We start from the raw sequence: 25,099 nt of genomic DNA on the forward strand, positions 1-25,099 counted from the left end.
TCCGTTATTCTTTAAAAGTGTTCTGGTATGAATGTGATCTGAGAATACACTAACCCTGATTGTAATTGTTCAGGGCAATCATCTCAACCCTCACTGCAGGCATTTAATAGCACTAAGAAAGTTCAAGATTTGCTTTGGTTTTTCAAGCATTGCCTTTTTTAGCCAATGGAATAGCCAAAATTTCATGTGTCTATTGCAGCAGCCATTGCTACATTGCAAATGCTTTGTTACCTAAGATTAAGGGCATAAAAGCTACTAATACAGTACAGGCTTCGCCCACTACCTGATATCTTTTGTAAGCCCAAAATGGTGTAGAGCAAAGAGTACTGTAACAGTTTTTTTAATAAATGCAAAAAGCCTCATCGGATTCCTCTGTTAACACAAACAGGTACTAACGGGTTTGTAAAAGTGGCAGCTTAATGCACACTTGGAAAGTGAGGGGATGCCTGTATTATGGAAGTGGTAATGTTCAGTCTTGAAAATCTAAACCCATTTTCAACTCAACTAATGTGAAAAATTAATATACCTTAAGTATTAAACCATTTACTTAGGCTGCGAGTTGTATGTTCTGTACACATTACAATTTGAAAAGTTTTTAAACAAACCAGCTTCCAATCTAAGATACAATTAAATAAACTGAATTTTATTTAAATAAAACAGTAAAGATACAAATTTCCAAAGGGCTCTAGATTTGTGGCAGTTTATAGGAAGTTAATCCCCATAGCTTGAACCATCCTTTCTTGAGCCAACTGAGCTGAAGTACAGACAGGAGCCAGTTGGCATGTTTACACCAGCATGTAGGAAACCAAGTAGTGATTCAACTTTTTACTTAGACCTGCTGCAAATGAGAGACCCAAGGAATGCTTGCTTATATCTGTTTGCCTGGAGGCTTAAAAATTTAGAAATGGAGGGGGGAGGCATGGTTAAATCTTAGTATCAATGGAGCTTTTCTGATTTGCTCAGGAACTTGAGAACTTCCAACTTGCACAATGCTGAAAGGCTCCAGAATGTTTTCGCTCTTAGATGTCAATGCACTGCTGTCTAAAGACAACCACATTGGCCAAATAAGGGGATCTGGGGGTGAGTGGATGCCTGCAGGCTGGTGGGGCAGCACCAGGGAAGTAACTGCCTTATGGTCAGATTTAATACTTGCTAGGAAGATGCCTACAGAGAGGTGCTTTTCCTATCTTTGGGGGAAACAAAGGCAGGTGGAGGAGCATTAACCCAGGGAGAAGAGTTAGGAGCAGAGGCATGAAACGATGAGGGTGGTTACAAACAGCTGAGAAAGTGAAATGTTATAGAAAATGTCCTAAACACTTGCCTTTCTACAAAGTTTCAAAAGAGTGCCATCAAGGACAAGATCAAAGTGCTGGTCACAGAATGAAAATACGAAAAAGCCTTCTGGCTAAAAGGACACTGATAACCCAATCCTGAAATCTGAATAACCCAGATTTACTCCACTGAACAACTTTTACCAGTTAAGATGACCACCCTTTTCTCTATCCCATCCCAACATTTTCATTGGGAAAATGAGTCAGGTGGTACACAGCCTGGGAATAGCAGCATCCTTGCAAGAGTCCCCTCCCAAAGTGAAGGAGAGCTACTTTCCTTACCAAAGGGGAGGGTGATGGATACAGGAACAAAAGAAGATAGCTGAAGTTACTAGCAAAGGACATACTGCTGAGGTATGTTGTGTCACTGAGAGAGCAGCAAAAGAAATGAAAACCAGTGTTGCTCACACCATTCTTACTAAGAGCTCAAGATACCCTGTGGTGCCCTGGCAGGTGTGGCTCAGTGGTTAGAGCTTTAGCCAGTGCACCAAAGGGTCATGGGTTTTATTCCCAGTCAAGGGCACGTACCCCAGTTGCAGGTTAGATCCCCAGCCCCAGTGTAGGCATGTGCAGGAGGCATCCAATTGATGTGTCTCTCACATCAATGTTTCTCTTCCCTCCCCACTCCCTTCCACTCTAAAAAAATCAATGGAAAAAATATCTTCAGGTGAGGGTTAAAAAAACATACCCTATGGCACAGCCATTACATACAATGCCTTATATGAATCAAGGGGCCTTACTGCCAGGCCCCACTTGGCTTTAGTGGGGTGCCCTTATTTAGACCCAACCTGTACAACAACATGGTAGCCCCGCTCTGGTCTCCCTAACTAGATTCCAATATAACGGCTGAAAGAACAGAGTAGAGATGAAATAAGAGAACTGATGGGACTTGAAATTACAAGAAATGTGAGGGAAAATATTTAAGGCTGATGACTCAGAAGGTGAAAAAAATCAGTTGCCATTCACAAAGAAGAAGCAGGTCTTGAGTTGTGGATGAAGCTAAGTTCTGTTCTGAACAGAGTTTGAAAGCTCCATGGAATATTGAGGTGGAGATAGATATACAGGTGTAGGGCACAGGAAAGAAATCTAAGCAGCAGCATTACTGGAAACCATAGAATAGACATCATCTTAAGTGTATATGGTGAAAAAAAGGGTCTGGGAAAGAACCCTAAGACCACTGTCCAAGGGGGTTGGGAGGGTATGGGAAGTGAAGCATGAAAACAGAGATGCAATCCTTTAACAAAGTTACAGGAACTGCCAATTTACTGCCAGTCTGTGTTACAAGACCATGAGCTCTATTATTACTATTTTTAACCTATTCATCCTCATTTCTAGCCCAGTGCCAGTCCTTTGAATTTTCATGGAACTCAGGAGTTTCCTTGATTACCTTTGTATATCCAAACCTACATTCCCTAATCCCTCACCAAGTTTGGTTAATACTTACATTACTTTGTCACTAAATGCTAGAATAATGCTAAAAATTCAGCTTATCTTTAGAAGAATACTACTACCAATCATCTAAATTTCCTTATTAGTTTAACTTTCTGCTCTTCTAACTGTTCTTATAACTGCTAGTGAAAAATTTACCAGCTATATAGATACGAGAAACAAGGAACCAGAATTGTAGTGAAGAGAAAATTTCTCTGCGCCTTTAGAACCTGATCACCATCAAAATCATACTTATAATTAAGAAGACAAGTTTTAAGCTACATTTCAGAATCACTGTGATTGTGAAAATTATAAGGTACAAAGGCGCAGGACCTTAAGTCAGACATAAGGTTCAAACCATCAATCGGCCCTTACTAGGTTTATGTCCTTGAGCAAATTATGGTACCTCTAAGCCTCAGTTTCTCCAACTGCAAAATAAGACTAACGACCATTAAGAACTAAGTGTAATAATGTAGGCACAGTACTTTACACAGTGCCTAGCACAGAGCAAGCACTTGAGAATAATTAGCTACTATTTTCATCAAGGTACATGAAATCTTTTTCCCCAAGGAGCCAGTCACTTTAAACCTGACTTCCCCCTTTATCCTAGAAGGACATTTTCACATTGCTTTTAACCCCCTCCCTAGTCTCTAAACCTTGGGTTGATAAATCTTATCCTTGCTTTACCTTCTTGGCTCCTCTAAGTTAATCATCTCTGAATTTAAAAGAGCTATGGACAAGGAAAAGAAATGTAAATATCTGTAAAAAATTTTTCAAATCTCCATTGCATAGATAATGACGCTGTGACTGGCTGCTCCCACATCTGTCCCCAATGTCTGGCTCCTCTCAGAACTCTGAGTGGATATGCTCAGAATTTGGTTCAGGAGGATCAGAATTTGAAGAATCTGTGTTTGAAGGATTCGACTCTCCAACTGGCTCAAAGGGTCGCAAGTTTGCATAAGTCACCTCTTGGGCCAGTTGCTCCAGGGAAGGGCGGCCTAATGCCAGATTTCGAAGTGAGATACAAGTCATCAGGAAGCTGAAAAAGAGGAAAAAGGCCACCAGTCCAAACACTTTTCAACGTAGGAATTCCTACCAAAGCCCTTATGGGGCACCTGGTCCTACTTCCTCTCACCCAGGCATAAAGGAGAATTGCCCCCCAGGGACCCCCACATCCCAGCTGGAAAGGCACTCCACTGCTTATACAGTCTGCTAGAGGATTCCAGGGTGGGGCAGGAATAACCCATGGGAAGGCGAGGTAAACTGAGGCAGAGCAAGACAGCAGGCCATCAGACATACATCATTTACTCTCCCATTAAATCAGGGAGAGGAGAATGGAGGGGAAAAGATATTTAGCCCTAGATTGTCCTTTCCTGGGAGAGAGTCCCTACTGTTACCCTCACCAGAGAAAAGTTACCTAGCTTCCAAACATCTGGTAACAATGACAAATACTGTGGATAAAACTTACCTGCGGCGAAAAATATACAGCTTTCTCAGCAAGAAGCGGAAGAATCGCTCATGGAAACGGGTATTTCGCCGGCGTTCAATCTCCTGGAGCCTTTGCTGGCGTTTAAGAAAAGTCTGAACCAGCGGTGTTGGCTCAGGACCTCCTTTTACTTCCCCTTCTAGCAGAGGTTGCAGCTCTGGAGGTAGAGGCCCTGTTTCTGCTCAGAAGTCAGCAAAAAGAGGAATCACTCTGAGAGACAGAGCATTCTCGCTCCTAGAACTCCCCTTTCATCAGCTAGAGGCTTCAAGTTCATTTTTTAATGGCTAGATCCTCATTTACAACCCTAACTTCCTGTACCCAGAGCAGAGGCTACCTCAGCCCAAATCTTTATTTACTCACCACTTCCATTCTCCACCTTCTCTTTCAATTCTTGCAGATATGCCAGGTCTTGCTCCAGTGCAACCTCTGTAGTGTTGACATAGATGTACATGTAGCAAGAAGGACTGGGTGATACTGTGTACACCTTATGGTACTCACCAGCAGGCAACTGATCAGGGGGTAGAAATGAATATATATCACTCTTTAAACTTTTTCTAGCCAGCCCTATGGGCTCCAAACACTACCTGATCCCCAACCCACCAGGCATCTTTTGGAGTACAAAGGAACTGACATATAGAATCCTGGGTGAGACTATTCATAGCCCCAGAGGTCTCTGCTTTTTGAGCCCCCACAGCATTACTGCTATGGTAGAGCATTTTGGGTCTAAATAAATTAATTCCACTCATCTAAACTTTTCTGCTATTGTTAATTCCAGAAAAATACCTGCATTTTTTCTCCCTCCTGAAGAGTCTGGTTCTTCTGTTCTGCCACCAGCTCCACAGTCACCTCCCCCTGCAGCAGCTGGATGCTAGTGTTGCCCAGGTCTTCACTCACAAAATTCTCTAGGTGCAGCCCTGACAGGGGCAACAAAGTTCCCCAACCCACACCATGGTAGAGTGAACTCACAGCCAGCACAGAGACATCACACCTTCACCACTACCACCCCTCAGATTTCAAAACGTTCCTCCCTCCAGTAGTGCCCCCTCCCTCCTCCACCACATGCAATGTCTCTGACCAAGGAAGCCAGAAGGAAAGACAACAAAACCTCTCCTAGCCTTCTTCCATACCAGGGAAATCTGCAATGAAGACCACCTCAGTGTTGTTGTCCAAGCTGCTCTTGATTTCCTGTAACTTGGCCCTCCAGGGAGACAGGTCCATCAACAATGGCTGCACCCAAGGTGTGCGCCGGAAGGGGGACCAGGCAGCCTGCACGATGTCCACACGAGGGTCAAAGATCCTTAGGAAAGAAAACCATATTTTAAGAAGGCCACAGCCACCTACCCACCAGAATTTCCAGTTCTGTTTCATCACCACTCCCAGATAGAGGGAACAGGGTTTCCAGATAGAAAAAAATGGCCTATGTCAGCACGTTATTACCAGTCGTGGGCAGAAAGAGAGGGGAAAGAGATTCTGGAGCACTGGGAAGAATGAGGATTAGTGGCCATCTGAGAATGGTGTTAAGTTTCTAGCAGGACAAGTCATTACCTTTTCTTCTGGATAATGGTGCCCCCTGCTGGAAGCAATCAGCTATGCCCACAACCAGGTCAACAGGGACATGCATGAGAGGACAGCCTTTCAAGCAAGACAACACTGGGGAGCATGGCTATTCATCTTGGCAAAAGGAGCTGGACTTCCTTTTTCCCCCTTCTCTGCTCCCCTTGCCCACCTCTGCTGGAAGCGGTCATTGATGGAGACCCAAATATCAAAGTAGATCTGGGGCTCAGTAACATTGTACTTGGGAAGCAGGCGGCTCAGGCAAGTGGCATATTGCTTCAGCATGTCTGCATGATCCTTCCATCGCCGGCTCTGTGTGAATACCTGTCCCAAACCCCCATATTAGTCCCACCTCATCATTATTGACCTCCTGAATGAGTCATGCACTGCCAACGGTACAAAGAGATCTGGCCGTTTTGACCAGAAAAAAAACAACTTGTTTTTGGGGGAAAATTTTTCATTGCTGAGCTAGTGGTGGTACTTATCTTTCTTTAATCTAATCTCAAGTCAAGGAACTAAATAACATTGCCCTATTTCAACCCACATAAAAGAAGGTTCAACCTGGCTCCTGAGAAAGGGCAGAGACCCAAATTTGTTTTATTTTACAATTATGTTTAGGGTCAAACCAGTCCCCAAAACTCAAGGGAGCTCTGAAGAACAGTAAATTATCAGCATCAGAAATCTCACCCCAGGGTTAAGGTAGCCCAGCTCGCCAGTGAGGCCATCACGGTAGGTGATCTTCACATGCTGGTGGGAGCGGGAGTGCACCATCATGTCCCAGGAATAGCCATAAAGCCCATTTGTCCAATTGTTATAGCCCTGAGAAGGCAAGGCAGAGGTAATCAGCTCAGTGGTTCTTATGCTAATCTCATCCTCTACCAAGAAAGCGCTACAAAACCAGCCGCATTTTTTGTCTACAGCTGTCACCCCAGCCTATACATACCTGGGTGAGGAAATGGGAATAGGGCAGGAAGAGCTGCTCCAGGAGGTAGAGCAGGGTGAAGGCAGCACCTAGCTGATGGCGCAGCCCTGGCTTCTGGCCACCTTTGGCCCGGTTCCTTTTATACATGCAGGAAGCACTGGCCTGAGGGGCAGCCTTGAGGGGCAGCAGTTCTTGCAGGCTTTTGGGAAAGTGAGATACCAGCTTCCGAGGCCACTCAGGGGAGCAGAAGAGAGGGCTGCTGGCCAACATGACATAGGGGAACATACCTAGAAGAGCAAGGAGTAAGTAAGCATTTCAGGAGTTTGGTTTGGGGAAATGCGGGTAATCCCCTCAACCCCTTCCCCTTAAGAAACCTCTCCCAAATATTCCACTTATGATGACAAAAGTTCTTAACTAAAGGATACTTCCCAGAGATTCCTTATTATGCAACATACTGGCTAAGCCCAGAAGCCCCAATCCTCTGCTCCCCATTTATTTCCATTCCACAGTGACTGCTTATGGCTCAGTTTAGCTCCTACTCCCATCATCATCTCCTGTCCCAAACAATGCCTCTGGCAAGTCCCTCCCAGCAAATCTGTGGTTTCCTATTTCTACCAGACTATAGTTACTGACCAATGCTGAAAAGCTGGGAATTCATGCAGTGGAAGTAGGATACGAAGAGGAGGCCAATGGATCTTGAGGCATCAAAGAAGAGCAGGAAACCAGCTGAGAGGTCAAGCAGCAGTCCACACCAGTGTACCACTAGTAGACTAGTCATCTCCTCGGATAATACAAGTCTGCAGACACCAGGGACAGGGTCAGGCACCAGCCCACTGGAGAGCCCAGCTTGCACAGCATATTCACAGCAAATGTACTTCTGCTACCCCATTCTGGCCAAAGCATCCACCCAGCAGGTGGACAGAACCCTGCACAAAGACACCCCATGGGTTTTCCAACCCCTGTACATTTCCACACACTTTAGGCATCCAATTGTTTTCAGCATACACTCTATAATAAGCAAGGGCAAATCTCCTAGGATAAATCTGATTGAAAAGTGTGTGTGCTGTGGCAGGCAGGTTCTTCATGGAGGTTATAAATGAGAAGAAACTTTCAAAGATGAATGCTTGACTAACATGATACTGAAGTCAAACTACAGGAACTGGGAAATAACAGGGAAGAGTAAAAAGAACAAAGTAAAACGAGAAAAGGAGAACCGGGAGGAAGAGAAATCAGAGAGGCAAACCTCTGCTTTTTAAAGAGCTGGTAACACTGGTTCTATCAGGGCAGGGACACTGACTGTGCACCTTCTCAGTACACTGGCTGAGGAATCCTGGCAAGAGGCTGGGATGGGAACCCAAGGACACAGGCACCATGCATGGCAACTGCTGGGAGCACTGACTCATTCACCAAGTCACCTAGTTCTAGCTCTTTCCTCTCCTTTTTAAAATTCTTTCCCTTCGTTGACATCCATACTGTAAGTTTCACAGGGGCAGCTAGGCCTAGATCTTTTGCTGTCATCAGTTCTGCCTTCTGCTGAATAGGGAGATGAATGGACAGAGGAAAGCATGTTGCAAACTCAGGCAAAGTAGGAACAACAGCCATTACTGCAGACATGACAGAGGTGAGTCACCCACTTTGTACCTGTGCCTCAGTGAGGCCTCTGCCCTGACTGCCACTCACTTGAAGGGACTGAAGAGCCAGTGCCGGGACAGATACTCCATGGAATAGCCTTCCACCCAGTCTGCGTCCAGCTTTTTCACACCCGCAATGAAGTATACAATGAAAATCTGCAAACACAAAATGCAAAACAAATGTTTAAACAATAAAAAAAAAAGAACTTTGTTTTCTGCAGACAATTAAAAATAGAATAAGTTCTCATTTTGGTTCAGAAGATTAATTCCATTCTTCTGTTCACTCATGTCAGATACGCACTCATTCAACAAGTACCTACTGACATCCTACCAATGCCAGGCATAGGATTAGGCAGCAAGAAAAGTCATTAAAGCATAGACATCATTCTCTCTCGTGGTGAGGACAAAGCTCTACTCTTCCCATGACAAGGTGAGAGATCCTAGAGATTAGGGTATTGAAAACAACAGATAAGGCAGCCTAGCCTTCCATCAAAAGGAGAAAAAGAGAAGATCCAGGGAGGCAGAGTAGAGTGCAGTGTGGCAGTGGGATCACCATGCTGACAATGGCTGTCAAAGAAGACCTCCCCTTTTCCTGAAATCTTGTACCTGGCCCCGCAGCACAGCATAGTTCCAAAGAGGCACATGTGCATTCCGCTTCCGGGCATTCAGCAGGCCATCCACAGACCTACACCAAGGAAGGTAAGGATTGAGGAGAGTTTCTTAGTTCAGCCACATTTCCACCTTTCTTTTTAAATGTAATAATCTATCTCAAAACAACTCCCATACCCTCTCTGGTCCTCTGGGCTATTTTGGGGCCCTTTAGAATTATATGCGAAAACTGTAACAGGGAATATCTTAACTCACAACAGAAATTTTACCAGTGAGTTATAACAACAAAAAGTTCAGTGTTTACCATTATTACTAAATCAGTTTGTCTGAATGGAATAAGTCAGGAAAAAGGCTACAATGCTAGAATATGACTGAATTTGAAAAAGAATGAATTTGAGGAAGTGTTTAAAAAGCTTAAGGTATATATAAACATATATAGCACATTTTTAAAAAATTTCAATATCCAAAACAAACTGACATTTCATAGAACTGGATGCCAAGATCTAGTGCCAAGGGTACCTACTAACAGCCTATCTTGGGAAAGAAGAGATAAACCCAGGCTCTAAGACTAGATGTATTCTGGGGAGGCAGAAGCAAAGCAGATTTTCTTTTTTCTTTTTTAATCCTCACCCAAGGATATTTTTTCCATGGCTTTTCAGAGAGAGTGGAAAAGGGGGGAGGAGGGAGAGAGGGAGAAGAGGGAAAGAGAGAGAGAAACATTGATGTGAGAGAGACACATTGATTGACTGCCTCTGTCACGTGCCCCAACCCAGGCCAGAGATTGAGCCTGCAACTGAGGTATGTGCCCTTGGCTGGAATCAAACCCAGGATCCTTCAGTCCTTGGGCCGAGGCTCTAATCACTGAGCCAAACTGGCTAGAGCACAAAGCAAATTTTCAAGAAGACAATGAATAAGCTGAGAAGTTGGGAAAGGGGCAGCTTATGCTGTGGTCAAGAGCAATGGAGTCTGTAGCTAAGGAGACCTTGATTCTTACTTGTGCCTCTTCCTGCTATGTGACCTTAGGCAAATCATTTACTTCTCTAGCCTTAATAATCTTCATCTATAAAATGGGAACAGCACTATAAACCTCATGGGGTTATAATGAGGAAAATTAAAGTGTTTAGCATGGTATGTGGAAGGCCCTTAGTAAGTGGTATGTATTTTTTCAAAAAATAAAACTTTTCAGGAGTATTCAGTCAAAATTGCCTCTTAATTCTATACAATCAGAGCTGGCCATTCTGAATGAGTTTAATGGTTTACAAAAGGAGTATTTGTATGTGTATTAATGAATGAAATTTAATGACTGATAAATCACTAACATATTCAGTGCTTGAGATTTTTTACCTATACCCATCTTTCTCAGATCTGATTCACTTTTCACTTAATGGGAAAAATCCTTAAAGGTGATCTGCCCTGCCATCCTGTCTCCAGATCCCTTCTCCACCTCCCTTGAAAGATGGTCACCTAAGCCAGAGGTGGAGGAGAGTTACCTCCTCCCAGGACAGCACTGCTGAGCAGCCCTAGTGGGCCCTCTCCTTCTGATATGACTCTGCCTCACAGCAACTTCTACTCTGGGCTCTAACTCTGCCCCTCTGGGCTCACATAGAGAAAGTCTGCTCCCTCTTCCACATGACCACCCTTGAAGTATCTGAAAACAGCTATGTCTGGCTTTAGTCTTCTCGTCTTCTGTCTAAGAGGATTATAGGAAGTAGATAGATCAAGGCACCTGGGGAGATATAGAAAAAGTGAAGGGGTGGGAATAGAGCTATTTTGCTTTTTGTCATCCCAAGTGCCCCAATCTCGCTGACCCTTCCCCCTCCCAAGTTCATCCAAATTAAAGTGAGACCTTTGCAAAGCATTGTTGAAATGCTTGCTGGAGCAAATTCTAGGACCTCAACAGGTCTCTATCTCTGGTAACCATCCTGACTCAGCCGACCCCTCCCCTCTTTTTCCCTAGACTCATACCAGTAGTGGTTTGCATCCACGAATGTCAGCTGAAAAGCCAACAAACCATACAGATAGGAGTGGTTGTTCCACGACGTCTTGTCCAGGAGAAACACGTACCAGTATGGCAGCAGGAATAACACGCAGCTTATCCGGTAGCACAGGCCCAGCATCATGCCCAGAGCCCCTGGGATTTGTGGGGGAGAAGGTTAAGAGGTCAAAGGGTCACCATAGGCCCAGCTCCCCTAGGACAGGCTGTGGGTGGAATTAAGAAAAGTCATCGGACATTTTACAATCAGGTACAACTAAATGAAAATTAAATGTTATTTTAATATTTTTAAAAAGAGCTATTGGGTCACAGCTCAGATGACACACAGGTCAGCAGGATGAAATTATGAGTGACAACAGAAGTGAAATAAGGAACCCAAGACCTTGTTCATTCGCCAGCATGCTTTGTACTGCTCTGTTTTACGTAGGCCAATCAATATTCCCATAGTTTCCCTCACCCAGAAACATGATGGTATAGACAAGATACATCCAGTCCAGCGGCAGTGGCTGCAGGGCATCCAGCAAGGGGAAGCGGCACACATCCAGCCCATCCAGGTATCTTCGGTCCAGGGAGCTAAGCCCCCTCTCCTGGGGAATGTCCAGCAACATCAACAGCCCTGAGAAGGCAGTTGGGGAGGGACCCATTAGGCTTCAGCAAAGGAAGCAGTGGGGTACATTCAGATACAGTCGATTGAACCTAGCTCCAGGGTCAGACTTCTTTCCTAACCCTGGTTCTACCATTTATTCATTCATCCAACAAAAATTACTGAGTGCCTACTATGTGCTAGGCACTATGCCAGTTGTGTGATCACCTACTGCACCTCATTGAGCCAATTCCCCATTTGTAAAAGGGGGCTCATAATATTTTACAGGGTTACAGAGGATTAAATTAGAGAAACATACAAAATGCTATAAAAGCTGTTTAGGTTTAATAAAGATCTGTCCTACTGGGCTACAGAAAGTGCTCTAAGGTAGTGCTTCTCAACCTTTCCACTTCCTGAAATACCCAGAAAACAGCAGTATTTGGCCAACACACTGGGGTAAACAGAAGGGGCTATTCAAGTCAGTAGTCAGTTCCAGTTAAGGCACCATTTCGCAACCTCAGGACCATTCACATTTGGGACTGGTTAATTATTTGCTAGGAGGGGTTATCCTGTGTGTCATAGGTCAGTTAACAGCATCTCTGGCTCCTATGTAGATGCCAGTAGCCACCTACCTATTCCTCCCACACACATGACAATAAAAATGCCCCCCAGTTAAGAACCATTGGGCTACAGGGATTAATATCTCAGCATATCTGTTACCCATTCCAAGTGGAAGCTCTGGATTAGGGAGTCACAGCCAATATATCTGCCCTGTCACCCCTGTCATTTCTCTGAAATCTAGTCCTTAGTATACTGGGCAACTTCATGACACAAGGAAAATGAATCCCTGTTCCTCTACTTCTATATTTCCTATTGCCTCATATCAAGGCATTTCTGGCCTCCAAACCCTAATTGGAGAAAGACAAAGTTGGGCTTGATCCTAAACTTCACAAATACCTCTTCCAGGATATTGATATCTTCAGCTGTGAGAAAAAGGGAGATAAGTCCACTAAGTAAATAACCACGAAATGGAAAGGGACGGTTGTTATTCTCCCACTCCAACCACACTGGCCCCTCCCAGAAATTGGATTTACCAAAGAGAAAACGGAAGACAGCCAGGCTTGCAGGATCCGTTGGTCGATTCAGCAGGGTCACCAACCTTCCCCAGCTGGATACATCTGTCCACTCAAAACCCAAGAGTTTCCTCACGCGGCTGGGGCCTGAGGTCCGTCCAGCCTTGTCTTTCTGTACTTTATCTGCAACCAATAAATGCAGAAAGATGTGTGCTCGTGTCGGGTGGAGATGCTTTAAAATCCCGATTCTTCCCAAATCACAGCCCCAACAGCCCAAGGGCTTCTGCCTACCTTGCTTCTCCCACTGATCTCTACCAGGAACATCCCTGCAGGGCAGCCCCTCCTCCAGGACCCGCCAATGCTCCAGAACCTCTCAGGCTAATCGAATGTCACCGTCACCCCAAGCAGCAGATTGCAACCTCTCTCTCTACAAGCCCCTTCCTAACCGAGGCCCCCTTCTCCAGGTCCCACAGGGCAGTCCTCCTGGCCCCCCCACTCTGAGGCCAGCGCCCCTCTCTCCCTCCGCCGCTGAGTGGGACTCTGAGCCTACCTGAGCCGGGCGGGGCCCGCGAGGACGAGCCAGACACAGCCATGGTTCTGCGGAGGTTCAGTCCTCCACAGCACCCACCTGCGGCACCTTAAGGTGTCGCTAGGAGCTGCTCCCCCTAAGCCACGCCTCCCCGACACATCAGCAAGGGGTGGCCGGAAAGCGCTCTGACTGTCGTGAAGGGTCGTAGCCGGCGGCTCCTGGCTCCTTGCTTGGCGGCAGAGGGCGTAGCGAGGGGCCTTTGGGTCGTCACGGCGGCGCGGGGCGCGAAGGGCGCGGGTGGGCCTCGCCTCACCTGGTGACGGAAGAGGCGCGAGGACACCTCTGAGGCCCCTCTGAGCTTTCAAACCCGAGGAAGATTCTGAGTTCCCGCAACTTCCCTGGGTGCTTCCCCGCGCCCCTTAGGTCTCTCCAGGTTGTAGTGTCCCTGCAGGGCTCCCTGATGAGAATATGTCAGACGCTTCCCCAGAGAGGTTGACCGCGGACTTGGAGGACGCCCCGGGAAGGGCTGCCCCAGCCCAGAGAGGGGACGCGAGTTCCTGTATTCTCTTTCCCAGTGCCTGCCAAGAACCAGAGGATTGAAAACGGGAAACCAGAACTACATAACTGAAGAGGGCATGCAGAATAGGGGTAACGAGTAGAGTGTGGTCCATCAGGGAATATTTTTAGAGAGGCTCGTCTTAAACAGCACTGTGACATCTTAATTCTCTGCCCTGGGTTGGCCATCAGGATAAGAGGAAGGCATCCAAGAGCAATGGTTTTCACTTTTTTGGTCTCAGGACCCCTTTGCACTGCTACGTATTATTGAGAACCTTAAAGAGCTTTTATTTATGTGGGTTATATTTTTCCATATGAGAAATGTTTGTATTGATTCACTAAAAAAAAAAAAAAGAGTTAATCCATTAAATGTTTACATAAATAACATTTTTATTAATAAAAGTATATTACCACAAAAATTGCATGGAAAGAGTACTTAATATTGTCTTACGTGTAAATGTCTACTGTGAGAGCTTAATTGAAGACAGCTGGATTCTCATAGCTGGTTCTGCATTAATTACATCTGTTGTGAAATGGTGCTGATTGATGTAAGTATAGGAAGGGAATCTGGCCTCACAGATACTTAGCTGGAAAAGGGAGAAGCATTTTAATGGCCTTTTAGATAATTGTGGATATCCTTCTTTGATATGACACCTAAACTTTCAAGTGGTAGTTTTTAAAGGTTACACAGATGTAGAACTTGAAACCATATCAGTGAACTTTATGCTCTATTACATAAAAATTGTTAGTATATCTTGCATTTGGAATGGACATTTTACTCATGGATGACATTGTAAAATCATGCACGAGTAAGACATTGGAAAACAAAGTCATTTGGCAAACATTGTTTCATTGAGTTATGCTATGCGTCTCTTCCAAAGGCAGAGTCTCTTAAATGTTGGGAAGCTGCCAACTCACAGCAGCAGATACAAATTCTAATTTTCAAAATAAGAGTTTTAATTTTCGCTTGAAAGTTCAAATTTTATCATTGGCAGCAAATACTGTCTCTTGTTTTCCTTGAAGGAACAGGATCACTCCTTTCATTTTGGGGGAAATATCAGCCAAATGTGCCAGTTTGTCTGATGTCCTTTCAAGTAAAATGGTGCTTTTGTTTAAAAAAAAAAAATGTTCAACATCTTATTTTATTAAGGAATTGCAAATTAAAATGAGATACCTGAGATACCTGTTGGAATGGTTGGCATCCAGAGCACTGACAACAAATGCTGGTGAGAATATGGAGCAACAGGAACTGTCATTCATTGCTGGTGGGAATGTAAAAATGATATAGCCACTTTGGAAGACAGTTCGGCAGTTTCTTACAAAGCTAAACATATTCTTCTCATATGATGCAGCAATTGTGCTCATTGGTATTTACCCAAATGAGTTAAAAACTTATGCCTACACAAAACCTGCACACAAATGTATAGCAGCATTATTCATAATTGCCCAAACTTAGAAGCAACCAAGACGACCTTCAATAGATAAATGGATGAACAAACTGTGACTCATCCATACAATGGAATATTGAGTAATAAAATGAAATGATCTAGTTAGGAGCATAAGTGACTCCATCTTAAAGCTAATCCACCATCTTGACATCCAGGTGAACGCAAACCCATGACTGCCTCTCTTCCCCTGGGTGAGCTCTGAAATACAGAACTCTGGACTGATCACAGTACTCCCATTAATTCTCTCTCTGGGGTGAGGTGCCCTGGATGTTTCTGTTACCACACCCTGGCACCTGAGCCTTCCAGCTCCTAATCTCATTGCTTTTAGAATCTGGGGGTGGAAGGTGTGGGGATCCACTCCTCTTGCTGCTGCCCAAGACTTCTTTCTGTATGTAAGTTCCCTATTAAACTCTCTAAATCAATAAGCTGGACTTGTCTGCCTCAGTTTTTGACTTACTGGCCCCTTTGGCTTTTGGGGGCTGATTTGCATACATGGCCCTTTCACAAAACGGAGCTATCAAGCCACTAAAAGACATGGAGGAAACTTAAATGCATATTGCTAAGTGAAAGAAACCAATCTGAAAAGACTACATACTGTATGATTCAAAGCATGTGCAATCCTAGAAAAGGCAAAACTATGGAGATAGCAAAAAGATCAGCAGTTGTCAGGGACTGATGGAAGGGAGGGAGGGCTGAATAAGTAGAGCGCAGGGAATTTTTAGAAAAGTGGAACTATTCTGTATGATAATGCAATGGTGTCATGCTACATACATGTCATTATATATATGTCAAAGCCCATAGAATGTACAACACAAAGAGTGAATATAAACTATGGATTTTGTTAATATAACAGAATTAGCTCATCAGTTGTAAAAAGTGTAAGATGTCAATAGAAGCTGGGAGGGTGTGAAGGGATGTATGGAACTGTACTACTCAAAAAATAAAGCCTGATAATTTAAAAATGAAGGTTAGCTCAGCTTGTAGTTTAATTGCACAAATGCTTTTTCTTAGAACAACTGTGAACAACCCTCGTACTTGGGTATGCAGAAGCACTGGATGCACATTTGCCATTTCTTCACACAAAATAGTAAAAATACGTGTACTCTAGTGTCAAGAGTTAATAAAATTATTAATTGTACTGCTTCCTTAAGGGTATTTTTCCTTGAAAATGGCATTTTTAAAAATTGCAAGTGCATGGCAGGAAGGAAGGCAATGACTACTACTGCAAGTTGGTCCCACTGTCTCCTTCTGCTAAGTTGTCAACAGTTTCACCCACCTTTGCTTCTGCATCATCAGTGCAAATGTCAACACCATTAAAAAGGCAAGTAACATCTCAGTATTGTTGTAGTAGTTTTGTCTTTGAAGACTCGAGGGGTTCATGGACCATGTGTCGAGGACCACTATCCTATAAGAAAATGCTGGTAGGGGTAGATGTAAAAGTTGGGATTACTGAGGACAGATGTGTTTGGCAGATGGAATTCCTGGGCTAACAGTGTTCCTGCTGTTGAGGGTCTAGCCCACTTCTAGGCCATCCTAACAGGCAAGGCGAGCCAAGTCACTTTGGAAGCCATAGATCTATTTAGGTGATAGATGTCTTATTCCACTGTCAAACCTCAGTCCAAATGAATTCAGTGTGGGTTGGGATGTTTGAGCTAGCTCTTCTGGGACCACTCAAAAGGTGATGGTTCCATTAAGTTCAGCATTTATAACCTATGTGCCAAGAACTGGACAAATTAAGTTGTGGCCTCTGTCCTATAGGAGTTTAAGGGTAAGGAAACAATAATAAAGGAATATAGAAATAATAGAATAACAACAATGTAGAAAACCATAAGTGTTAAGTAAAGTTCAAAGTGCTATGGGAACATTAAAAAAGAAATTAATTAAGACTGGAGGAATCAGGAAAGTTTTTTTAAAAGATTGAGCTGGGCTTTGAATGATGAGTACAATTTTGAGAGGAGAGAAGGAAATCAAAAGTTCTTAATAGTCTTTTATTTTATTTATTTTTAAAAGATATCTTTATTGATTTCAGGGAGAGGAAAGAAGAAGGAGAGAGAGATAGAAACATCAGTGATGAGAGAGTCATTGATCGGCTGCCTCTTGCACGCCCCCGACTGGGGATCGAGCCCGCAACCAGGGCATGTGCCCTGACCGGGAATCAAACCCCGATCGCCTGGATCCTAGGTCAATACTCAACTGCTGAGCTACGTCCGGCTGGGCCTTACTAGTCTTATTAAAAAGTTCTTAAGCCCTGGCCAGGTAGCTCAGTTGGTTAGAGCATAGTCCCAATACACCAAAGTTTCGAGTTTGATTCCCGGTTAGGGCACATAGAAGAATCAACCAGTGAATGCAGAAATAAGTGGAACAACAAATCTCTCTCTCTCTCCCTTCTTAAAAAATCAAATAAAAGTGTGTTTTAAAAGTCTTGGGTGAACTGAGAGCATTCTGGGTAAGAGAAATACTACTAATAAATGAACACTTCTCATCTCGTGATTTTAATTTGCTTTTGTTCAAGGGGTTGATCTCCAGTATATCCTTTCAAGATAAATATACAAAGACTCATGGCATTTAGCATTCATTTATCCACAAAGTAGTCCAAAATTTAGGAAAGATACTTTTTCATGGGTCTCTTCTAATAAAAATTATCTTCCTCTTGGTGCAACCACTATGGAAAACAGTGTGGAGGTTCCTCAAAAAATTAAAAATGGAATTGCCTTATGACCCAGTGATTCCACTTCTGGGAATATATCCAAAGAAACCTGAAACACTAATTCGAAAGAATATATACACCCCTATTTTCATTGCAGCATTACTTACAATAGACAAGGAAGCAACCCAAGTGCCCATCAATAGATGAGTGGATTAAAAAGCTGTGATACAAATGGAATATACAAAAGGAATACTACTCAGCCATAAAAAATGAATGAAATCTTGCCTTTTGTGAAAGAAATGGATAGACCTAGAGAGTATTACATTAAGCGAAATAAGTCAGACAGAGAAAAACAAATACCATATGATTTCACTTATATGTGGAATCTAAAGAACAAAATAAACAAACAAATGTTTGTTCCTTCTGATCTACACCATATTTTACCTTTTATAGAATCTGTGATATGCTTTGTTATTAACTGCATACACATTTGACTTCTCCAACACGCTATATTCTGTGAAGGCAGGGTTGTGTCTTTACTTTGGTACCCCTCATAGAAAATAACATATACCCTGCACATAGTAGGCACTCACTAAATGTTGAAGATATTGAACTGAGAGATCCGAAAGAGGGCTTCTGACCACACAGGGACTGAGAACGCTGTTTATCACACTATCATTGCTTCTTTGACTGCAACTCCTACCACTTTGCATCTTTTTCTTACAAGTTACTGACAGAGAGTCCATTTCTCCGGGATAGAGCTTTCCTTGACTGTAAAGGAATCAGTGACTTTTGTTTGTCTTCTTGTACCCTGCTCATAGTACCATTTCTGCTCATAGTAAATTACTGGGTGCCTTACCTTGTGAGGTAAGTCTCACCTTGTGAAGGTGTTAGCAAAGTGGTCTTTGTCATGACAAAGGGTAACATTGTGATATTTGCACAGGTGAGGCCAAACCTGTAGGCATTCTGCATGGTGGAGGTGAGGGCGAATAGGCTGCTGGCCCAACTGTGGCCACTTTGGAATCTCCCTGATGGTTGCTGGGTCTAGGCAAAGCATCAGTTCCTTCAGGACACCAATGTATGTCCTGGCAGTGGCATACCAGACCACAGTAACTTCTCAACTATTGTAACCCTGATTCCTGCCCTGGGGATCCTACTCTATTGCTTCCTGCTCCCCTCAGAAATCTTACTCTGGCCTTTTGTTTCTTGGCACCTGTCTTGTTTCCCTATCCACCACCTCACTTAGCATCTGGAGCTCTTAATAATAGTAACCACAATAGCCACCATTTCCTGAGGGTTTTCTAAGTGCTAGACACAGAAAATGAAGTAACTGAGGCTTAGAGATGTTACAGAAGTTTGTCCAAGGTCACATAAATATTAAGGTATAGCCCTGGCGTGTGGCTTAGTTGGTTGGATGTCATCTGGTGCACCAAAATGTTGCCAGTTCAATTTCCTGTCAGGGCACATTCCCAGGTTGGGGGCTTGATCCCTGTTAGGGGGCATGCAGGAGGCAGTGGATCCATGTTTCTTTCCCTCTCCCTTCCTCTCTCTCTAAAAATCAATAAAAAATCTTTTAAAAAATATGAAGGTATAATAGATCACCATATCTAATAGAAATATAATTTGAACTACATTTGTAATTTAAAATCTTTTACTAGCCAAATTAAAACAGGATGGAAACAGGTGAAATAAATTTTATCAATATTTTTAATTTAAGTCAATATATCCAAAACGTTAATCAACATGCCATCAATATACAAAACTACTAATGGGATATTTATGTTTTTTCAGAATAAGTCTTTGAAACTCAGTGTGTATTTTACTCTTACATCACATCTCAGTTCACACTGGCCACATTTCAAGTGCTCCGCAGCCACATGTATTGGACAGTGGCTACTGTATTGGACAGTGCAAGAGTAGATCAAGACTTCTGACCCACTTCCACCTGGCCACATTGTAGCCTTTCTATGAATAGAGAGGAGTGGTGCAGCCAAATTCTCTGTGAAAGCAGGCTGGTATTGTTCATCAAATTCAGGTCTGCAAAATATAATAATCTTATCTAACTGGGGATAAGATTTCATTATAAATTAGAATAAAGTGTCTCAAGGTGCTACAGAGGCCCTAAATTTATTAGATCTTTTAAAAAGTATTTGTTAGAGCAGCTGACATTTCCCCCTTGGAATTGTTACTTCTGGGATGAGGCAGGAATGTTTCTCTCCTGTATGTCGCTGTAATTCTTCGGTCTTGATAAACACCATCCAGGAAAAGTGGATTTTCTCTGGCCTGGAGCCAGGCTGGTGGAGAAATTCTTTGCCCTGGGCCCCCTCTCTGGTCCATGGCAGCTCTCTCGCCTTTTCTTTTTTTTAATCTTATTTTATTTTTTTATATATCTTTATTGATTTCAGAGAGAGGAAGGGAGAGGGACAGATAGAAACATCAATGATGAGAAAGTCATCATTGATCAGCTGCCTCCTGCACACTCCTGACTGGGAATCGAGCCGGCAACCTGGGCATTTGCCCTGACTAGGAATCGAACCTCGATCTCCGGGATCCTAGGTCGATGCTCAACCGCTGAGCCATGCCCTGCTGTGCTCTCACCTTTTCTGATTGGACTCACCAACCCTAGTGGTGGTGGCCACTGAAGGGAAATGCAAGATTGTTGAACTCTGGAAGGAAAGGAGGGGTTGGTGGGCCATAATTTCCTGATTCACACAGCGGACAGTCCTTTGCTCCAGGCACTGTGCTGAGCACATTGAAGGGACTCTCCTTTTACTCCTCACTACCACCCTCTTAGGTTGGCCTTGGCACCTGCAAAACCCAAAGAGGTGAAGGCGTTCACGAGGGGTCATGCAGTGTGTAACCCAGAGCTTTCTGATGATACCTGCGCCCAGGATCACTGCATTCCAGACTTTGGGGGATTAGTGCTTTCTGCCCACGCAAGGACAAAAAAGCAAGGGTTGTCCAGCAAGAAATACTCCTATCTGCTTTCTGCTTCCATGTGAAGTAGGCCTGGCAGGGGGTTTTCAGTTGATTTCAATCTCTAAAAATTGGAATCAGCTATTCGGCATAAAAAAAAGAAGCCGGCTGCCCTTTCTGTCTCAGAGGTCCGGCCTCAGAGAACCTCAGAGGGCTGCTTCCTCTTCCTTTTCTGATTCCTCACAAGTTAGAGGCCTCCGGGCGCCGGGACCCTGTTGCTTTAAGCCCGAGCCCCGGCTGGGGAGGAGACTGGGAGGGCGGCGGAGGGCGCCCGCCTACCTGGGGAACCTGCGCGAGGTGCGCGGGGCGGGCTGAAAGTTGGAGCAGGAAGTGAGCCCCGGCGGCGCCCGCGGGAGACCGACTGGGCGAAGTCTGCGGCTGGCAGGCCTGAGCTGCTGAAACATGGTGAGTGAGCTGGGCCCTAGGAAGGGGCTGATTTAAAGACAAGCCAGAGGGGGCTGGGGATCAGGAAAGGGGAGTAGGTGGCAAGTTGGAGGGCTGGGCCAGCGCTGACAGCTCACCGCAAATAGCTCTGAGCTGCCCAAGCTGGTGTTCCAGCCCCTTCTTGACTCCCTTCCTCCCCTGAGCTCCGTGCCGGCCAAGAGCAGGGCCTCGGTGGGGGTGGGGAATCCGAATTCCGGGCAGGGAGTTGCCCGAGGGGCCCTTCCTCTGCTCCTCCAGTCCCCCGCCTTCCCCGCGCCACCCCCCCCCCCCAGCAGGTGGTGTGACATTCCTGGGCAGCGCCTTTGCTGTTCCCAGCGCAGATTCCAGCCCAGCAGCAGGTGCCCTCCCGGCTGCCTTTCACTTTATCCCTACAGGGAAACCCAAAGAATTTGTCTCTCTGAGTCCGAGGAATTGGCCCCCCTCTCTATAAACATGAGGAAGAACTAAGGGTTTGTAAAAGAGCCAGAAGTTGGTTCTCTGTGATAATCTACTGTGGACCCACACCCTGCCCTGTTTCTGGAGATCCAGTGGGTCAGGGAAGGGAGGAGCTTAATAACGTTTCCCCCTCTTCGTTCAAAAACCTTATCATGAAGTCTGGGGATGAGGCATTAAGCAGGGAGAACTTGCCTTCCATTTCCCCCAACGCCCAGGCTGCTGTTTTTATTTAATATCTGCTTAACTGGCAATGGTTTGGTTCCTGTACATGGGGCTAAGTGGGGGGTGGGGGAGAAGCAGAAGTTTGTGGCCCAACAGCTCTCTGTCATGGGACCTTGTGAGGGACTTGGAGCCTGGCTGCCGGTGCTCTGGGTCACAGCAATTAGGCTGCCCAGGAGGCCCCTGCCAGAGGAGCTCTCCAGCCGCCTTCTGGGAAAGAGGGAGGGTTCTGCCGGGTGAGGGTGTTCTTTACTGGCCAGCACAGACATTTTTAATGAGGACCCTGTGGGATCTGGGAATTGGTAAATGGTGGGGTTTTCCATTGTGCAATGCAAGCTCAGCTGTCTTCTCTGACCCTCTTTGAGGAGCAAGGAAGTAGTGGAGAGGAATTCAGTGGTGTGCTTCTTTTCGTTGTCAGAGGCCCGAGACCCTGCAAACATTCTCTTTGTAAACAGTTCAAGCATAACAAAAAGCTAAAGTCCACCTTAGACCTTCCCCTCCTCTGGCCTCTGATGTTGAGTCTCAGTTCCTCTACCACTTGGCTTAATTAACCCCTGTGTTGCTGTCCAGGAGGAGGCCAGTGGAGGTGAAGGAAATGATCGAGTGCGGAACCTGCAGAGTGAGGTGGAGGGAGTCAAGAATATTATGACCCAGAATGTGGAGCGGATCCTGGCCCGAGGAGAAAACTTGGACCATCTTCGCAACAAGACAGAGGATCTGGAAGCCACAGTGAGATGGGGAGCCCACTGGGGACGAGAGGAAGAGAGGGAGGGAGCATCTTTGGGAATTTGGGGGTTGGTGTTGGGGGCAAAATGAACAGGAGGGAAGTCTGCCTCTTCAGTGAAATTCCTTGGTGGGGTCCTCTGTGAGCTGAAGGCTAGGATAATGTCTCCCACACATCTGGCTACACCTCAGTCTTCTCTTGCTCCAGCCATGGGCCAAAGCCAGGTGCTCAGGAAGGGAGCAACCCTCAAGTTCAACAAAGGCTGGAGCCTAAAGTTCCTTGTCCATGGGGAGACACTGGCTTTCTAAGTGCTATGTGTAATCTTGGGTATAGCCCCTTTGTCTTCCTGGGACTTAGTCATTTTTCCCACAACTGAATCTGGGGGAGCATGGCCCAGTGAAACTTAGTTATTGCAACTCCAGTTTGGAGAGAAAGCACTTGCCCTCACTTCCAACCACCATATTGCCCTGGCTCCTCTTCCAACTTCAGCAGTCCCTGGGGGGCAAGAAAGCATGGAATCTGGGGAATGTACCATCCTGAACCCTATTCCCCTTGGCCCCAGTGTCTGCCCTTCCCAAGGGGTGGATTTTGGTGCCGGTGTTACACCCCTGGGTGTGAGTATGTGTAAAAGTCCCCACAATGTGCCAGACAGTGCAGGGATAAGGAGAGAATGGGGCAGGCTGGTGGCCAGGGGAGCCCAAGTTTTTCTAAATTTAAACTCGGCCCACCAGATGGTTATGAAGGTATATTTGTCAACGTAGGAGGACAGGACATTTTCTATTTAACAGTCTTTTACCTCAACTTATATATTTAGACGTGTGGCACATGGGTCTGTGTTTGTGTTATTGCTCCCGTGGGAGGAGGCACTGAATCCTTTGCCTTATCCCCTACAGTCCGAGCACTTCAAGACGACATCTCAGAAGGTGGCTCGGAAGTTCTGGTGGAAGAACGTGAAGATGATTGTCCTCATCTGTGTGATTGTTTTCATCATCATCCTTCTGATCGTGCTCTTTGCCTCTGGTGTCATCCCCTCTTAGGGAGCCCCTCTCCCCCCGTCCTCTTCGAGACATCCCTCCATGGTGGGCGTCCAGAGGCGCCCTCTCTCCCATCCTTCGCCACAGGGAATGCTGCTCCGCCCTCTGGCCCCTCACTCTGAGGCCCCTCTGCCACACTGTCGGCCCGGGAAGTACCTTGGTTCCCTAGAAGGAGAGAGCGGAACTGTGGCTGCATTTCACAGGTCCTCAGAGTTGGTTGGAGAGTCCTGGAGAGCCCAGCATGTGGCTGGGACACTGATGGTGGCTGGTAGGCAATAAAGACCCCTTCGGTATCCCTACATCTGTGAGGTGCTTTCTCCTTTTGCATTTGGCCTTTGGCCCTTTTCTCCTGGGGCAACCCTCTGACTGAGGGTCTCCCATTTGTGCCTCAAGTTGTTGGAGGGGTGGAGAGTGGATGTTTGGAGAAGAAAGTTGGAACCTCCCTGTTTTGCTTTATTTCCCCTTCTCCCATTCATTGTCCCATTCCGGTCTCAGGAACAAGCCTTGGCACATGGAAAACCCGAAACCTTTGTCGCATTTTAGGGTGGTATGCAAGACTCCTACCAAGGGTGTCCCCCGTGGGCCTTGCCATGCTGCTTTATTACTTTTCTGCTGGAAGCATTAACTGAGACATGAGGCCTTCTTGGGCTGAGCATTCAGGAATCCGGTTAAGGGCTCCTGCCTCTCCCATCATTGCCATTTCTGTTCTGTGGCCCTGTTGTAGTCTAGAGCGGGGGTTAGAGGAACTGAACTGCTTTTCCTTCTCTTGTGGGTCTGCAAGTTCTGTTTGTCTTTTGTCTGCTCCTGCCCTTCTGGGACTTAGCAGGAACTCTGGGTCTCAGCTGTCCTAAGGGGGTGAGCGTCTCTCCCCCATGTCCCGTGGCTGGGCACAGTCAGTATCACAGGACAGGGCCTATGGCCCTCCTTCCCCTCCATGTACAATGAGACTCTGTCTTTGAGCCTCCCTCCTCCCACCAGGGTCCACTGTCATTGTCACTCTTTCTAGTGCCCAATCTGCCTTGGTTTGGAGGAAGAGTTCTTGCTCTGTCTGTCTCTATTTCTCTCATAGGGCTTCCAGAATTGAAACGAACCTGTTTTGAGGAGGGACTGTGAAAGGGGCAGGGTTGGGAGACAGGATTTGGGACTAGTACTGGCAATCAGGTTCTGGAATCCTGCTCCAAAACTGGGGAGGGAGGAGAAAAGCACAGAAGAGACTCTCCGGAAGTCTTTGCCACAATGATGTCTATCATCTGTCTCCTCAGTTAACTCCTGGGCTCCAGGGCCAAGGAACTGAAGTAAAACCTCTTCCTTGGGACCCAGACTGTCCAGGATGGGGATTGGGTCTGTGCTTACAGGGGCTCAGCCCCAGGGAGCGAAGCCCTCAACCCCTTTCCTCAAGAGGGCCACATTTGAGATGCTGGGGATGGCATGGGGTGGGGTGAATAGGTGGCTGTTGACTTACTTGCAGCAATGAGGAG

At 45.5% G+C, this 25,099-nt stretch overlaps 2 protein-coding genes across 2 annotated transcripts; one reads left to right on the top strand and one right to left on the bottom strand.

Moving 5' to 3' along the window:
- Positions 1-622: 622 nt before the first annotated feature.
- On the bottom strand, positions 623-13,316 carry GGCX (gamma-glutamyl carboxylase). Its single transcript, XM_081155823.1, has 15 exons — positions 13,161-13,316; positions 12,632-12,793; positions 11,412-11,570; positions 10,927-11,092; positions 8,959-9,037; positions 8,402-8,508; positions 7,355-7,518; positions 6,743-7,008; positions 6,487-6,618; positions 5,972-6,123; positions 5,373-5,542; positions 5,029-5,159; positions 4,606-4,753; positions 4,228-4,423; positions 623-3,798 (listed from the first exon to the last, which is right to left on the bottom strand). Exons 1-15 carry the CDS (start codon positions 13,201-13,203, stop codon positions 3,606-3,608), a joined length of 2,268 nt encoding a protein of 755 aa, XP_081011949.1. The 5' UTR covers positions 13,204-13,316; the 3' UTR covers positions 623-3,605.
- A 7,177-nt stretch (positions 13,317-20,493) lies between these two features.
- On the top strand, positions 20,494-23,922 carry VAMP8 (vesicle associated membrane protein 8). Its single transcript, XM_081156038.1, has 3 exons — positions 20,494-21,170; positions 22,434-22,592; positions 23,481-23,922. Exons 1-3 carry the CDS (start codon positions 21,168-21,170, stop codon positions 23,622-23,624), a joined length of 306 nt encoding a protein of 101 aa, XP_081012164.1. The 5' UTR covers positions 20,494-21,167; the 3' UTR covers positions 23,625-23,922.
- The last annotated feature ends 1,177 nt before the right edge of the window (positions 23,923-25,099 follow it).

This window comes from Miniopterus schreibersii, assembly GCF_964146895.1.
Source record: "Miniopterus schreibersii genome assembly, chromosome: 13".
Classification (NCBI taxonomy): Eukaryota; Metazoa; Chordata; class Mammalia; order Chiroptera; family Miniopteridae; genus Miniopterus; species Miniopterus schreibersii.

Excerpts from the sequence above, each read along its gene's own strand:
- GGCX (XM_081155823.1), bottom strand. The coding sequence starts at position 13,203 with ATGGCTGTGTCTGGCTCGTCCTCGCGGGCCCCGCCCGGCTCAG. Across the intron at positions 5,543-5,971 it reads AATGACCGCTTCCAGCAGAG|GATCTTTGACCCTCGTGTGG; the intron begins GTGGGCAAGGGG and ends TTCTTTCCTAAG. Across the intron at positions 4,424-4,605 it reads GAAGGTGGAGAATGGAAGTG|AAACAGGGCCTCTACCTCCA; the intron begins GTGAGTAAATAA and ends ACTTCTGAGCAG.
- VAMP8 (XM_081156038.1), top strand. Across the intron at positions 22,593-23,480 it reads CAGAGGATCTGGAAGCCACA|TCCGAGCACTTCAAGACGAC; the intron begins GTGAGATGGGGA and ends TATCCCCTACAG.